This window comes from Mauremys mutica, chromosome 1 (genome assembly GCF_020497125.1).
Source record: "Mauremys mutica isolate MM-2020 ecotype Southern chromosome 1, ASM2049712v1, whole genome shotgun sequence".
NCBI classification, from domain to species: Eukaryota; Metazoa; Chordata; order Testudines; family Geoemydidae; genus Mauremys; species Mauremys mutica.
Window position 1 is genome coordinate 214047030 of NC_059072.1, and position 15321 is coordinate 214062350.

The 15321-nt window shown below is 41.4% G+C and overlaps 1 protein-coding gene across 2 annotated transcripts in view; it reads left to right on the forward strand.

Annotated features, from left to right (window-relative positions):
• The window catches only part of CFAP47 (cilia and flagella associated protein 47), a 647660-nt gene that overhangs the window by 388663 nt on the left and 243676 nt on the right, over nucleotides 1-15321 (forward strand). For both annotated transcript variants that reach the window (XM_045022903.1, XM_045023700.1), the window contains one exon: nucleotides 4367-4504. In XM_045022903.1, the coding sequence (XP_044878838.1) occupies nucleotides 4367-4504 (138 nt within the window). The remainder of the gene's footprint in view (nucleotides 1-4366; nucleotides 4505-15321) is intronic.

A 15321-nucleotide genomic window follows, 5' to 3' on the forward strand; every position in this document is an offset into this window, starting at 1 on the left:
AATGAAGGCGGGCAAAGATGCGGTAAGATAATGAAGATCAACAGATGGCTCAAGATACTGGTGCTATGAAGAAGATTTGGGGATGATGGACCACTGGGAGGCATTTACACAAAGAAGACTCTTCTTTACAGGTGGACTCCACTTGAGTACGTGGCATATTAATATTATAGGATAAAGGCAGGCACACAATTGATCAGAAGAACTTTACTCTAGGAGATGAATGGAGATGGGTGCGAGAGACTCATGAAATCTCCACACCTGGCCTCAATACATAGGAGATATAGCAAGGGATACTAAATACTATAAGGTAAGAGACGGGACAGTAAGGCGAAAGTAAATACAAATATTGAGTCAGGTAGATTGTTAAAGTTAGTGAAAGGACTAAATTTAATCTGGCTAGAAAATCATATGAGGTTTGAGAGAAACAACTAAAATGATTGTACATAAATGCAAGGAGTCTGGGCAATAAAATGGAGGAACTGGTACTACTGGTGCAAGAGGTTAAAGTAGATATAGGGATTAAGTACTCATGACTGGAATACAGGTATGGAAGCATATGTGCTGTTTAGGAGAGAGGAATAAAGGTAAAGGTGATGGAGTAGTGTTGTGCATCAATGAAGTGGTGAATAGTAAAGAAACAGAATCTTTTGGATAAAAATCACTTTGGAGAAAGATTGTAAAAGAGGCCCTAATGATATAGTGTTGAGATTTGCTTTTGACCCCCCAGGGTCAGATAAGGACAGATCTTTTTTGATGTTGAGAGAGAGAAATATTTTTGGAACTTGTGTTGTGATGAGAGACTTTAATTTCCCATATGTAGAGTGAAGAATAAATGCTACTAATAGTGATAGGCCCCAGTTATTACTCGATGTGTTAGATGACAGTTTTCTTCATAACATTGTCACCGAACCAACCATAGGTGATGCAATTTTAGACTTGGTTTTAGTAAGTAGCGAGGACATCATAAAAGAGCTGGTCATAGGAAATAATCTTGGATTGAGTGATCATGCATTGATTCGGTTTAAATTAAATGGAGGGATAATCAAAGCCAGGTTGTCAATTAAGATTCTTGATTTCAAAAGGGTAGACTTTGGGATATTATGAAAATTTGTTAAAGAAATCACTGAAAGCTCAAGAACTTAAATTCAGAGGAGGCTTAGAATTTCTTCAAATTAACCATACAAATTTGTATCCAAGTGAGGGGAAAAAACTTGTATGGAAAGGTTCCAGACCCAGCTGGATGAATAACCACCTCCAAAAGCTTACCAGGAGTAAGCAGAAAACCTACAGGAAAAGGAAAAAGGGATTTATCTGGCTATATCTGCTATGTCCCTGCTGTTGCGGGGAACCTGTTGCAACTTGGTCCCTCCTCTTCTCTGTCTGTGACACATAATAGTTTAGTTTCCTGTGGGCTGTAATACTTTGGTCTAATTTTGGTCATTGTTGTATTTAACCTGCTGGTGCTGGGTGGTGTTGGTGGCCTGTGGTATACAGGATGCCAGAATAGAAGATTTGGTGATCACTTCTGGCCTTAAACTCTATAACTCTAAAACTCCTCTTTTTACTATGTCATTATTAGTGTATCTGAGGGCAAGTCTACACTACAGTGCTATATCGGTGCAGCTGCACCGATGCAGTTGTGCCGCTGTGGCGCAGCTGGGGAAGACACACTATGCCAACAGGAGAGCTCTCTCCCGTTGGAATAATTTCTCCACCTCGGCAGAAGAGTAAGCTATGTCGGTGGGAGAGTGTCTCCTGCCAACATAGCACCAGTGTGGACAGCACAAATCTTGAATCGCTCGGGGATTTTTCACACCCCTGAGTGATGTAAAGTAGATTGATTTAAGCGGTAATGTAGGACTGCCCTGTCCTGACTACCTTATCCCACATTAATTAACCTGATTTTTTTGCTGATTGAGTCTCTTTGTTTCCTGATTATACCTCTAACCTTTATTAAGACCACTTTCTATATTACTCTCCATTTCCTGGTGTTTGCAAAACTTCCCATTTATTCAAGTGGTATCCATAGGTTTCATAGTATGTATAATTTCAGAAATCTGTTAAATTGGGTATTTAGAAATGGATTTTTGTGGTGGGGAGTTATAGAATTCTTTAAAGGAGAAATCCTTATGTTCTGGAGACTAAAACCCTGAAATTAAAAAGAAAATGGTCCATTCCTCTACATTTAAATGCATGTCTGCTTTTTTATTGTTTTCAATTTTGGTTCAATATAGTGGTACTGTTCAGATGCTATCTACCACAGAAAAGGAGACTACAATAGTTTGAAGTTGATATGCTTTGTTTCAGTATAAAGACTGAAAGTAACCCAGCATCTTAGTGCAACTCATTTTTTTTTATTTCTTGACACGTGAAACCTGCTGAATATGATGTGGAATCCACCTAACATAGTAGGCCAAAACACCAGAGGAGAAAGAACAGAACTATTTTGCTTTTGGAGACTGTACTGTGATTCATGACTACAGCTGAGTGAGCCATCACTAAACTTACAGATATATTTTATTTCTCTTTTATCATTCTTTCATTTCACCACCTTATTAGTATAATAATATTAACATAAGAGTGAAGTCATTGCTGATTTAAAACTGATTCTCACCAAAATTATATGACAATGCAGTAGGCACCAAGTGACAGGAGCCTTTTGAGGAAGCATGTGATTAAGGGAAGTACTTTTGAGCTGAAGGGCAGTTGACTCTCCCATGCATACTGTAGTAAGGACTGCAGCACACTGCAGCTGATCATATATTTTTTTCTGGCTAGCTGAGAGAGAGTACACAAATGCAGTTACTCCCTCTGAGAAACTGAATCAAAATGACTTCAGTGAAACCTCCTGGCAACAAGATGACCTCATTCAATCAGGGAACCAGACCAATATCATCTGGCTGATGTGATCCATTACAACCAACCAACTCAACTCAAAATTTGAAGGGAAAAAAAGAAAAGAAACAAATGCAGAAATGTACCACAGAGTGGCGTTAGACATCATAATAGTCAAAAATCTTGTTCATGAAATTTCTTTGGAAATTTTAGAAAACTGCCCCAATTTCCCAAATGTTTCATGAACTCTAAAAGAACTCAATAAAATAAATTTTACCATGAATATTTTGCCCAGCTATGTAATGCACCAAACACTTAATAAGATACAATTAAAAAAGCCCCCTGCGGAACATATTTCAAGTGAACACTAAGAGTATTAAAGAGTATAATGTCTCATTACAGAGTATTCTAAAATAAGCCTAAAGGCAACAAAATAAGCTGTTTTTATGGAAAGTGCAAGAGGAAAACATTAAACCTATTTGAGAACCTCATGCCATATGCTTATTGATATACCAAGTCGAAAGTTGAAAAATTGGTGCAGAACCTAAAGTGCAACTAGTAGACCTGTTTCAGCTTTAAGTGTCTCTAGAATCTAATAAAATACTGAGTGTGACAAAAGTCAATTAGTAGGGAAATATAGTCCTTTCAAGAAGATGTGTTGATTAAAGTGCATATTTAGAGGCACATAATGCAAGTAACAAAGCCTAGGTCTTTCCAAGCTGCTGTTTCAAATGTTTAGGAGTGTCATCAGTATTGCTTAAAGCAGCTATGTATGTATTGGAGCTTGTACTTTCTTTAAGATTAAATACAATTTTTTATTTTTAATCGAATGGGTCATTTGCCAGTGCAGTAAACAAAGCCTAATTTTGCAGTCTCTGGATATTTAATAGTCACTAAATATTCCATTACAAAACAAGTTCAATCCCAAAAACGTATGATAGTGGTATATGATTGCTCAGGAAAATTAAAGCAATTATGCATATTGGATGGCAACAGCAAACCCAGATTACTGTGGCCAGTGATTTAAAAAAATAAAGAATCACAGAGTCCATCAACACTCTAAGCCAGCGGTGGGCAAACTGCAGCCCGTGGGCTGCATGCGGCCCGTCAGGGTAATCTGCTGGCAGGCTGCGAGACAGTTTGTTTACATTGACCATCCACAGGTATGGCTGCCTGCAGCTTCCCGTGGCCATGGTTCGCCATTCCCAGCCAATGGGAGCTACGGGAAGTGGCACGGGCATTAATCATTTATCTACAGTCTTTATTACTGGCCTTTAATTATTTTGTGTAAGCTGATAAAATTATCCTTTTGAAGAAAAAAGAATTGGAAGCAGGGTTCATTTCCTTGAACTCATCAAAGATGTATTCTTTTTCACAATCAATTATAATTGGATAGCTGACACCTGGAATTTAGATTTTTGCCAGATATTTTATTAGTTCAGAGCAGCAGCAACATTAATATAAGTCTGGCAGACAATCTTATAAAACTAATGTCCTGGTTAATATAACATCTGGTACCTATTTGTTTTAGGTGTAATTTCATTTATTGTCAAAGTTGAAGAACAACAGCAGTCTCGACATAACAGCTCACCGGAGGAGACAGATGGTGAACAGGCCCTTCAGAAATTATCAACAGAGACATCACAAACTGTTGATGCAGCAAACACTGGTATGTTTATTATTATGGGTAATTTCATTATCAATCCGTATAAATTCCTATCATTCATTTTTAAATGAAATGCATATTTGATGTGCCAAGCCATGTGCCTGTGAATAATGCATAGCCAAATGTTTATTGCATATGTGTACAAGAGCTTGTCTTTTGATTGATTCGCAAAAGATTTTTATGTAGCTTCAAGCTTTGTTTGATTGTTGTTTTTCTCTTTTTGCAACACCGTTAGTAGTCAAGTGTCTGCTATTTTTCAAAACTAGTGATAATACTGATAGCTTAAACATAGAAGAAATAATTTAACACATTTTGCCTTACTTTTAAAGTTATTCTTCTTTGATGGCAGACCAAACAGTACTGATGTGATTACATTGTTTCAGGACAGGAAAGAAGGGGATTCCTGAAATTTGCTGAGAATACTGTCTCAGAATATCAAACCAACCTGTTTTATGGGAAATCACAGGCTCTTCTTTGAATATTGTCAGTATAGGTCCCATTCTTGGGATCTGTAAGTGCCGTTGGTATGAAATCAGAGAAAACAGATGTTGTAGGAGTTGTAAGCACACTTGCTTCTAGTACTGTATATTTGGGACTGATATTATTTATGGGACCCCTGCTCCAGCCCCAACAGACCCAGTGTTTACTAGCTCCTCTTAGTTCTCAGATTTCCTGGTTCTAGTAGTGGAATTTTCAGATCTGATATTGGAGGTAAATCATATGGAGATAAGATAAAAGTATAATCAATGTCAGAACACATAGCAGTACCTGATGTTTTAAAAATATATTTTGCCATGTCTAAACCAGCCTCTTCTGCATATTTCAGAAATGTCTGTCAACAAGATAAGCAGTTCTACAAACTGTAATTAAATTAATATGTTTATGCAACATTTTTCTCTTGGCTTGGCAGTCAGATATAATGCCTACTTTGGGAGAGCAGACCCATCTCTTTGTTACTACTAGTTAACCTCCCAAAACTGAGGGTCTGTACTGACAAACGGGAAATAGTGTGGGGAAAAAAGCAGTGTTTTAAGGTATTAAGCACCAACTAATTTTATTCTGCAAATTACTAAAATGTTATTATGTAGAGAAACAAGCAATGCTAGGCTATATAATAGAAATGGGTTCTCTCAATACCAAGTCAAGGATATGAACTCCACTATTTGAATGTGACCTTTTTATGTGTTATGGACACCAGAGCTAAAGTCAAGCAAATTTTGACTAATTTATTAATAAAGGGGAAAACAAAAGAGAAAAAGTAAAAGAAACATAAACAAGCAATTACCAATGGTTATTTCAGTTACAGTCTCTTTTTTATGTCTCTCTTTTGGAGAGCTTCCAGCAGAGATTACAATTTTAAGGGTCTGCTGTGCTGTGGGGGGTTAGGAGAACACATTTCCCAGGTAAATTAAGGCTGAAATAAACTATTACTCAAAATCAGTAGTGAACCCACCTTAGTATACCAGACAACTAAAACATTTTATAATGGACAAAGGAAAAGTCAGGGAATGGTGTTTAATATATCAAAGTAATCTAAACAGTAAAGATCACTTATTTTATGTCCATTTATAAACTAAGTCCTAAGAATCTGAACAAAAACTATTTAATTCAGTTTCTTAACAGAAGCCAATCAATAAATATAAATCAATTAATATAAATATATTCAAATGGATTCTTACTTTAGTTACTAGTGATAAGTTTTTTTATTCTATATTTATACATAAAATATTCATACATTCTTATAGCAATATTGTCAGAGTCATCATATGAAATGCTTGCATTTAGATACAAAACAGTGCAAATAAACAACTCATACAAGGCTAAAACAATATTAAGCAGTTGAGGAATAAATAGATAACTTCACTTTAAGTGGAACCGTGATTTAAGATAACTTCTGTAAAACTTTTCCCAAATGTAATAAGATAAGGACCATATTAATGCCAGACTGGGTGTCTTGAAACAAAGATGATGTATCCTGTATACTTGGAGATGGCTACTGTTGTTTGTCTTCTGACAAAATAGTTCTTTCATTTACAACCCTCTATAATAATCACGTTTACAACTTGCTACGAAATAGTCCTACCAAATGTACTATGCAAGGCACAAATTACTATAGCATTTATTTAAATATTTCCAACATTATATAAAGAAAAATAATATGAAAATTTTAGAAGCAAAATAAAAGTTTATAAAGCTGCATTCCAGGATCTGTGCAAACAGACAATGTAGGAAATAAATATGATTGTATAGATAAGTAGGTGTCATCTTCTCTGAGAATCTTGGTGACTATCAACTGTGGACAGAAAGCAGAGTTTTCCTATGAATTTCTTTGTCTAGTTTATATTCTTATTTAATGTCTGCATGCAAAAATAGAAGGATTTGAGCTACCATAATCTAAGGCCTGGTCTCAACCGTCCACACCAGGAAGCCATTTAATTAGAACTAGAGGGCTCTTTAGTTCGAATTCGGTACTCCACCCCGACAGGTGGAGTAACGCTAAATTCAACATGGCTAGCTCGAATTAGGCTAGGTGTGGATGCAAATCGAACTTAGTAGCTCCGGGAGCTATCCCACAGTGCACCACTCTGTTGACGCTCTGGACAGCAGTCGGAGCTTGGATTCTCTGACCAGCCACACAGGAAATGACCCGGGAAAATTTGAATTCATTTTCCTGTCTGGGCACTTTGAATCTGACGTCCTGGCTGGACATCGGGGCGAGCTCCGCAGCACCTGCAACGATGCAGAGCTCTCCAGCAGAGGAGTCCGGCCAATCCAAGAATAGAAAGAGGTCCCCAGCATGGACAGACTGGGAAGTCCTGGATCTGATCGGTGTGTGGGGCGAGGAGTCTGTGCTGTCGGAGCTGCGCTCCAGCAAGCGGAATGCAAAGACCTTCGAGAAGGTCTCCAAAGCAATGATAGAGAAAGGATACAGCTGGGATGCAATGCAGTGCCACGTGAAAATCAAGGACCTGAGACAAGGCTACCAAAAAGTCAGAGCGGCAAACGGACACTCCGGAGCCCGGCCCCAGACATGCCGCTTCTACGAGGCACTGCATGCCATTCTAGGTGGGTCTGCCACCACTGCCCCACCAGTGACCGTGGACTCAGTGGATGGCATAGTGGAACCTGGACAGTTCCTCCTCGATGTTCGCTGATGGGGAAGATGAGGAAGGGTCTGTGGAGGATGGCGCAGGCGACAGCGAACACAAAACCGCTTTCCCTGACAGCCAGGATCTCTTCATCACCCTCACAGAGATCCCCTACCAACCCTCCCCGGCCGTTAACCCGGACTCTGAATCAGGGGAAGGATCAGGAGGTAAGTGCTATAAACATGTAAACATTTATTTTTTATAAAACAGGTATAAAAAAATAGAAATGCTATATATAAAATTTTCAATGAAAAACTATATGAAAAGTAGGTCCACACATATAGGGATTGAACAATAATCCTCCAGGGACAATTCAAGAAAAGTCTCATTTAGGTCCTCGAAAAGCCTCCGCAGGAGGTTCCTGGGGAGAGGTGCCTTGTTGGGTGCTCCGTGGAAGCACACTCTTCCGCGCCAGGACATCCTTATGTAGATGGGAATCATCACCTCCACAAGCATGGCCGCATATGGTCCTGGTCTCTGCAGGGCTTCCCTTAGCATCCGCTCTTTGTGACTCCGAGGGACCCGCATCAGGGTGATCTCGTTCATGAAATGCTGCATCTAATTAGGGCAATTAGTGTATTGTTACTGTTGTGAATGGTTGACTTTTACTTTGCATAACAATGACCCTCGCTTAACAGCCACGTGTTGTAGGCCACATAGGAAAAGCATACATTGATCTTTCCCGTGCACTGGCGGGAGTGGCTGGAAAAGGGTCAGAGTATATGATTTCCAGATTGCCTTTAGCGGGAGGGCACAGCTATCCATTAACTGACAAGCAGAATGTACTGTAAGGCTTACCAGGACTGTCTGCTAGACGGATTCAGCTGTCTCTCTCCACTTATCCGCTCTCCTGTGCAATGCCGCAGCCAATGAGAGCGTATTCCAAAATCTCGAACTTGTCCTGAGATCTCGTGATACTTGTTGCCCTGTATGGTCTTGTTCAGAGAAACTGACTAGACTGTGTTCACTGTTCGCAAACATGTATCTGTTCAAGGAAATCAGTTACTTTTCCCATCACACAGCTTCGGCTCTTTCCCGGACTGCCCCGGCATCCCCCTCGCAGAGGCTGGCGCAGATTAGGCGGCGAAAGAAAAAGACTAGGGACGAGATGTTTGCGGAACTGATGGCCTGCTCCAGAGCCGAGGCGGCAGAGCAGAGACAGTGGAGGGAGACCCTATGTCAACAGCATCGCACATACATCGAACGGGAGGATAGCTGGCGGCAGGAAGACCAGCAGGCGACTCAAACGCTGCTTGGCCTAATGAGGGAGCAAACGGACACGCTCCGGCGCCTTGTTGATGTTCTGCAGGACTGCAGGCAGGAGGACAGAGCCCCCCTGCAGTGTATCTGCAACCGCCCTCCCCCGCCAAGAAGTCCTGCCCCCCCCCCAAAAAGTACAAGACGGAGGGGCGGTAGGGGCCGTGAGAACTGTCACTGCACCACTGCATAGCGCTAATGTACCACACACCTCTCACGCTATACAGTTGTAGAAGTGCTTCCCTTACAGGCTCACCCAGTCCCAAATCCAAGTTTCATCCCCCCACTGTGTATTAGATTATTAAAAGCTGTTTGCTGTTATTCACTGTTTCGGTCACGTCTTTCGTGTCAGAGGATTTTTTTGTGTAGGGGGGCGGGAGGGGATTTATAATTGCACGGTATAGCCTACATTACCAGGGTACAGACTTGGGGGCATGATCAACTGCAGGGCACACACACACTGCAGTCAGTAGGCACCAGGGTCACTCTGTGTGGTGTATGCTGCCCCGGGTCATTCTGTGATGTGTATGCTTGTCCAGGGTCCTAGCGCCTGCCACCCCCTTAATGTTAAGGCACGCTGCCCTTACCATGCACTTCCACCGTAGCACCGAGCCTCTCCGCTGCCCTGAGCCCCAACAAGAGCCCTCATCCACGGACAGATACTCACCCTTCCCCCACACCCCTCACCCCTTCCTACGCCCAAACCCGCAGCCCACTGCCGTCATCCAAACCCCTATCCAAAGAAGGCACCACTCGCCCCTTCCTGCAAACCCACCCCTTCCTGCAATCCCTCCCCTTCATGCACAACCACTTGCAACCGTCCCCCACCCCAGAGACCTGTGTAGGAGCAGGAGGATGTCATTCCTCTATGGAACAAGCGGTCTGTACATCAGTGCACACCGTGCCCAGCACAGTATGCGTCCATGTTTCAACACCTGAACAGAAATGCAAAGTAAAACAAAGATTTATTAATAATGAGTGTAACAATTAATTTGCTTTAAAACGTGCTTTGGAAGTGGGGGAAACGTGGAGAACGGGGTATGTAACCGCAGATCGAAATCGACACATACAGACACGGGCCCAGGGTCAGTTTCTCTTGAAAGCAAGTGGAGAGTCATAGGTTACCCTGCTCTCCGAGGAAACTTGCTTTCAAAGCCTCCCAGATACACAGCGCTTCCCGCTGGGATATTCTCTCGGCACGGGTGTCTGGCTGAGCGTAAACTGCAGCCAGGCGATTTGCCTCAACCTCCCATCCGGACAAAAAGGTCTCGCCCTTGCTCTCACAGAGATTGTGGAGCACACAGCAAGCAGCAATAACTACGGGGATATTCTTTTCGCTGATGTCCGAGCGAGTCAGTAAGCTCCGCCATCTCCCCTTGAGACGTCCGAAAGCACACTCCACCACCATTCTGCACTTGCTCAGCCGGTAGTTGAAGAGTTCCTTCTCTCTGTCCAAGGCGCCTGTATAGGGCTTCATGAGCCAGGGCATTAGCGGGTAGGCTGGGTCCCCGAGGATCACTGTAGGCATCTGCACATCCCCAACCGTTAGTTTGTGGTCCGGGAAGAAAGTACCTGCCTGGAGGCGTCTAAACAGACCAGAGTTCCTGAACACACGCGCGTCATGAACCTTGCCCGCCCACCCAACGAAGATGTTGGTAAAACGTCCCCTATGGTCTACCAGTGCTTGCAGCACCATTGAAAAGTAGCCCTTTCGGTTAATGTACTTGGTGGGCTGGTGCCAGGATAGGAATGTGAGTCCCATCTATAGCCCCACCGCAGTTTGGGAATCCCATCGTGGCGAAGCCATCTATGATGTCCTGGACGTTTCCGAGAGTCACTACCTTTGAGAGAAGTTGCTCAACGATTGCGTGGGCTACTTGAATCACAGCAACCCCCACGGTAGATTTGCCCATGCCAAAGTGGTTCGCTACTGACCAGTAGCTGTCTGGCGTTGCAAGTTTCCAGAGGGCTATGGCCACTCGCTTCTGCACACTCAGGGCTGCTCGCATCCGTGTGTCCTGGCGCTTCAGGGCAGGGGACAGCAAGTCACAGAGTTCAAGGAAAGTGCCCTTACGCATCCTGAAGTTTCGCAGCCACTGTGATTCATCCCAGACCTGCAGCACTATGCGGTCCCACCAGTCCGTGCTTGTTTCCCGGGCCCAGAATCGCCGTTCCACACCATGAACTTGACCCATTGCCACCATGATCTCCACGGCGCGGCGTACCCTGCTTTGTGAGAGGTCTGCGCCACTCTGTGAATTCCTGTCCTCACCGCGCTGCCGGAGCCTCCTCGCCCGATTTCTCAGCAGCTGACTGTGGAAGAGGTGGACGATAAGGTGCGAGGAGTTGACAACGGCCATAAGTGCAGCGATGATCGCAGCGGGCTCCATGCTCGCAGTGCTGTGGCGTCCGAGCTGTAACCGACCAGAGAAGGGCGCGAACAGATTTCCCGCCGGAGCTTTCAGGGAGGGAGGGCGTGATTGACGGTTCAATGACAACAGTTACCCAAAAGCACCCTCGACACATTTTTCCCCCAGGAGGCATTGGGAGCTCTACCCAGCATTCCAATGGGCAGCGGGACTGCGGGAACTGTGGGATAGCTTCCCACAGTGCACCGCTTCCAAAGTCGACGCCAGCCCCGTTACTGTGGACTCAGAAATTCGAATTAGTGTATTTCTAATTTACTGTGGATACACAAATTCGACTTCATAAGGTCGAATCCACAAATTCGACTTAAGTAGATTCGAAATAGTCTTGTAGTGTAGACAAGGCCTAAGTGTCATATACATGAACACTGTTGTAAATATCGCCTTACATTCAGAAAAGAAAAAGGCAACTTTGTATTAACCTAAATTATAATAATGAATTGTTATAATTCTAGTAATATCATTTTGCATCAAAAGTGATTTTTTTCTCTAACAAAAGATCACTTAGCAGTGAATGTAGTTCTTTGAATACATCAGAAATACAGATCTGTGCTCCCTGCCTTCCATACTCATCACTTTTTAGAGCCTTTTTTTTAGAAATTGTGCATAAGCAGAAAGAAGGTGAGAGACAGAGATGCAGTCCCTCATATACTTGCAGGCCCAAACTTTAAACACAATGAGGAAGCAGTCACACTTGATAACTCATGCCTTTGTAGAACTTTGGATGTAAAATACACTCTTCCTAGACTTCTTGACTAGAAGACTCTTCAAATATCAGTTAAAAATAGAGAAGCGGTCCTATCATCTCTTGATATATTGCAAATATTTTCCCCTCATTTTTCTGCTGCTAAGCATTTAGGGTTTGATTCTGCATTTTAAAAAAATGGTTGGCTTTTCTTCTTCTTAGTGGGGGGAAGTAATCACAGCTCAGAACAGTAATTACTAGCCCTAATCCAGACCCTGTGTACTACTGCAATAATATGTGTACAAAATGTGCCTTGTGAAGTATCAAATGAAAACTAATAATTCACTGTTTATTAATATTATTGTAAAACGCATGTGTTAGTGTGATATGTGAAATTACAAATTCCTTCTGTATGTTGTTACTGGCACACGTTTAAGACCAGACAGCCTAGCCTCGATAAAGGTGATGAACAGGTTTGTCTTAGACAATGGAATGTTAGTTTACCTCAGCTTTGTTTACTGCTAATATGTAAACTATCGAGCTAAAACAGGAGGAGGTTATCCTGTTCCTGAATTCAAGAGAAAGAGAATTATCATGGCTCCTGCACACCAAAGACACAGGATTCTGAATCTCCGAAAGGTCTTCCTGACTTGTAAGACAAATAAATCCTTTTGAGGGTATGAGGAACAGAGGAAAACTCCATTTTTATCCTTCACCTTAAGGAAACAAAGAAACCAAGCAATTTGATCTGTGATGGATGCTGGCCAGACTGGCCTATGTAAAGCTGGAAAGGAGACTGTAGGTGAGAGAAGTCACCTTGAACAAAGAGTATCTTGACAGACTGAGTTGTAGATTTTTAGACAGGTTTATACTTTTATTTGCTTGTAACCATCTCTACCTTTATTTCTTTGACTTGGTATCACGTAATCCATACTCTTTTGTTAATAAACTTGTTTTACTTCTGCTTTAATCCAATTCAGTGCTGTGCTTGAAGGGAAGGTGTATTTACCCCCATTAAGTTAATAAGTTGTGATGTCTTTAAAAGAGCAGCAAACTTAATATTTTTTGTGAATGTGCAGTGGTAAAGGCTGTGCATTGCAAAGAAACATCTCTGAGGAGCTTGGAGGCTGGAGTTCACTGATTGTTACCTTCTCGTGAGGCTGTGAGAGCCTTGAGGAGTTTGCAGATGAGGAAGGCAGATTGGTGTGGCTGGGAACTGACACTATCCAATCACCAGCAAAACTCTCTCTTGCTGAGGCAGAGAGGTAACTCAGTGGGTCACAGCTCTGGTATCCCCAGAAGTGTGTTATGTATGGACTGAACCAAATATCTGGGTGTGGACAAGCTGCAGACTGGTTTGTCAATAAGAGGAGATGTGTGAGAATGGCCAGTAAGGACTACAGGCATTCATCAGTGCGGTAGCAGCAATTCTACAGAAGCCTCTCCAAACACCATCTTACTACTCAGCACCAAGTCAAGGACTTAGGCCTTGATCCTGCAAACACTTAAGCACTTGTGTAACATAAGCACCTGAGTAGTACCACTAAAGTGAATGGGACTACTCACATGCTTAAAGTTAAGTTGGAGCACAAGCATTTGCAGGATTGGGTCCCTAGTACATAAGGCACAGGAATTATCTCTTAGAGTAAACATTTTTTAAAATACTTTGAAAAGAGATGCCAGCATTTGTGTTACTAATATAAAAGTATGATTCATTTTTATCTTCATTAATCATATATCCATGCTGCAAGCCTCTCTAGCTTAAAGAAGAAATGAAAATGGCTTTTTCAAGAAATTCTACTAATGCTCTTATCTAGTTGGTTTTGTAGATGTGAGTCTTTGAAGTTTTGATTTCAAGCTTCGTTGCAAAGAGTTTGAAGAAAATTGTGTCTATTAAACTTTCCACTAATGTCTCCTATTACTCTCAAAAAGCAGGTTTTTTCTGTTGCTGCTGGTGGTGAAATAACAAGAAACATTACTGATAACAATGCACATCAGTTTGTTTACAATGTTAGGGTACTTTCAGGTGATTTTACCTTGCTACCTTAGTTCATAATCACTAGCTTCTGCAAAATCTTTTGAGATTGTGAAGTCCTAGAAGAATAGTCTATTGAAAATCAGTTACCATTACAAATGCCAACAGTAGGTGCATTAAGATAAGTTTTTACTTCTAGTTGAAGTTCTTTGTTCTCTATAATTGCAAGGATAGCTTTGTACTTAAGATTTTGTTTTTTTAGATTTTAATATACATAAATTAAGATTTGCTTAAAATCAAATAATTGATTTTAGATAATTTGTCTGTTTCTGGGGGGAATTACTTGGAAAGTGACAGATACTTTATCACTGGTAGCAGCTATGTTTAGTCAAGGTTAGCTAGAATAAAGTTTAGTTTACAGGATGATTGGAAGATTCTGCAGTCTGAGAAGATTTATTTGCTTTTTTATACTTTTTTCATTTTAGATCTATTCATCTATTAAAAATAAGTAAATTAAGGGTCTGGACTGACCTCAGATAAATCACCAAAAGTGTATGTTGGCAGCCTATTACTATTTATACTTCTGCTGCACCTAGATGCCTCAGCAGAGATCAGGGTCCCTTCTGGTAGACTAGGTTCTGTACATACACATAGTTTACAGAGTTTACAAACTAAACTAACAGGACAGACAAAGGATGGGAAGGGAAACAGAGACTCAGAGAAGTGAAGTGACCTGCCCAAGTCTTCATACAGTAGGTCAAAGCTGGGAACAAAATCCAGGTTTCCTTATCCCCAGTCCAGTACCCTGTTGACCAGACCACAGTGCCTCTTTAACAGCAGGCTTCAGAACAAGGGAAAACTAGGTTGTTTTAAATACACTTTTAAAAACCCTTGTTTATACAACTCAGTCTGGTAATTTACTTAACTTTGCCTTTCATAATATTTTTCTTTGTTCATGGTATTATTTAAAGTAAGAAGAAGTGACCTAAGGTATAAAGTAAAATACGGTCCACATTTACATGGACTGTACGCAATACTACAAAATTAACTTTTTATAATGGTGTAGTTCATGCAAATGAATGGAAAATGCATGTTATAGAATTAAATAATACAATTACAAAGTTAAAATGAAAAAAATAATAGTGGAGGAAAAGCAAAAATAAGAGTTTCACGCAAGGCAGAAAAGATGCGTTCAGAGGGGATTTGAAAATAGATGGAGAGACAGTAAAACTGATAAAAGAAAGTTGTTCAAGAGTGCAAGTGATGTAGATAAGACTCAGGATTAATGATGAGATTATATGAAGGAACTGAGAGGAAGTCATTGCTAG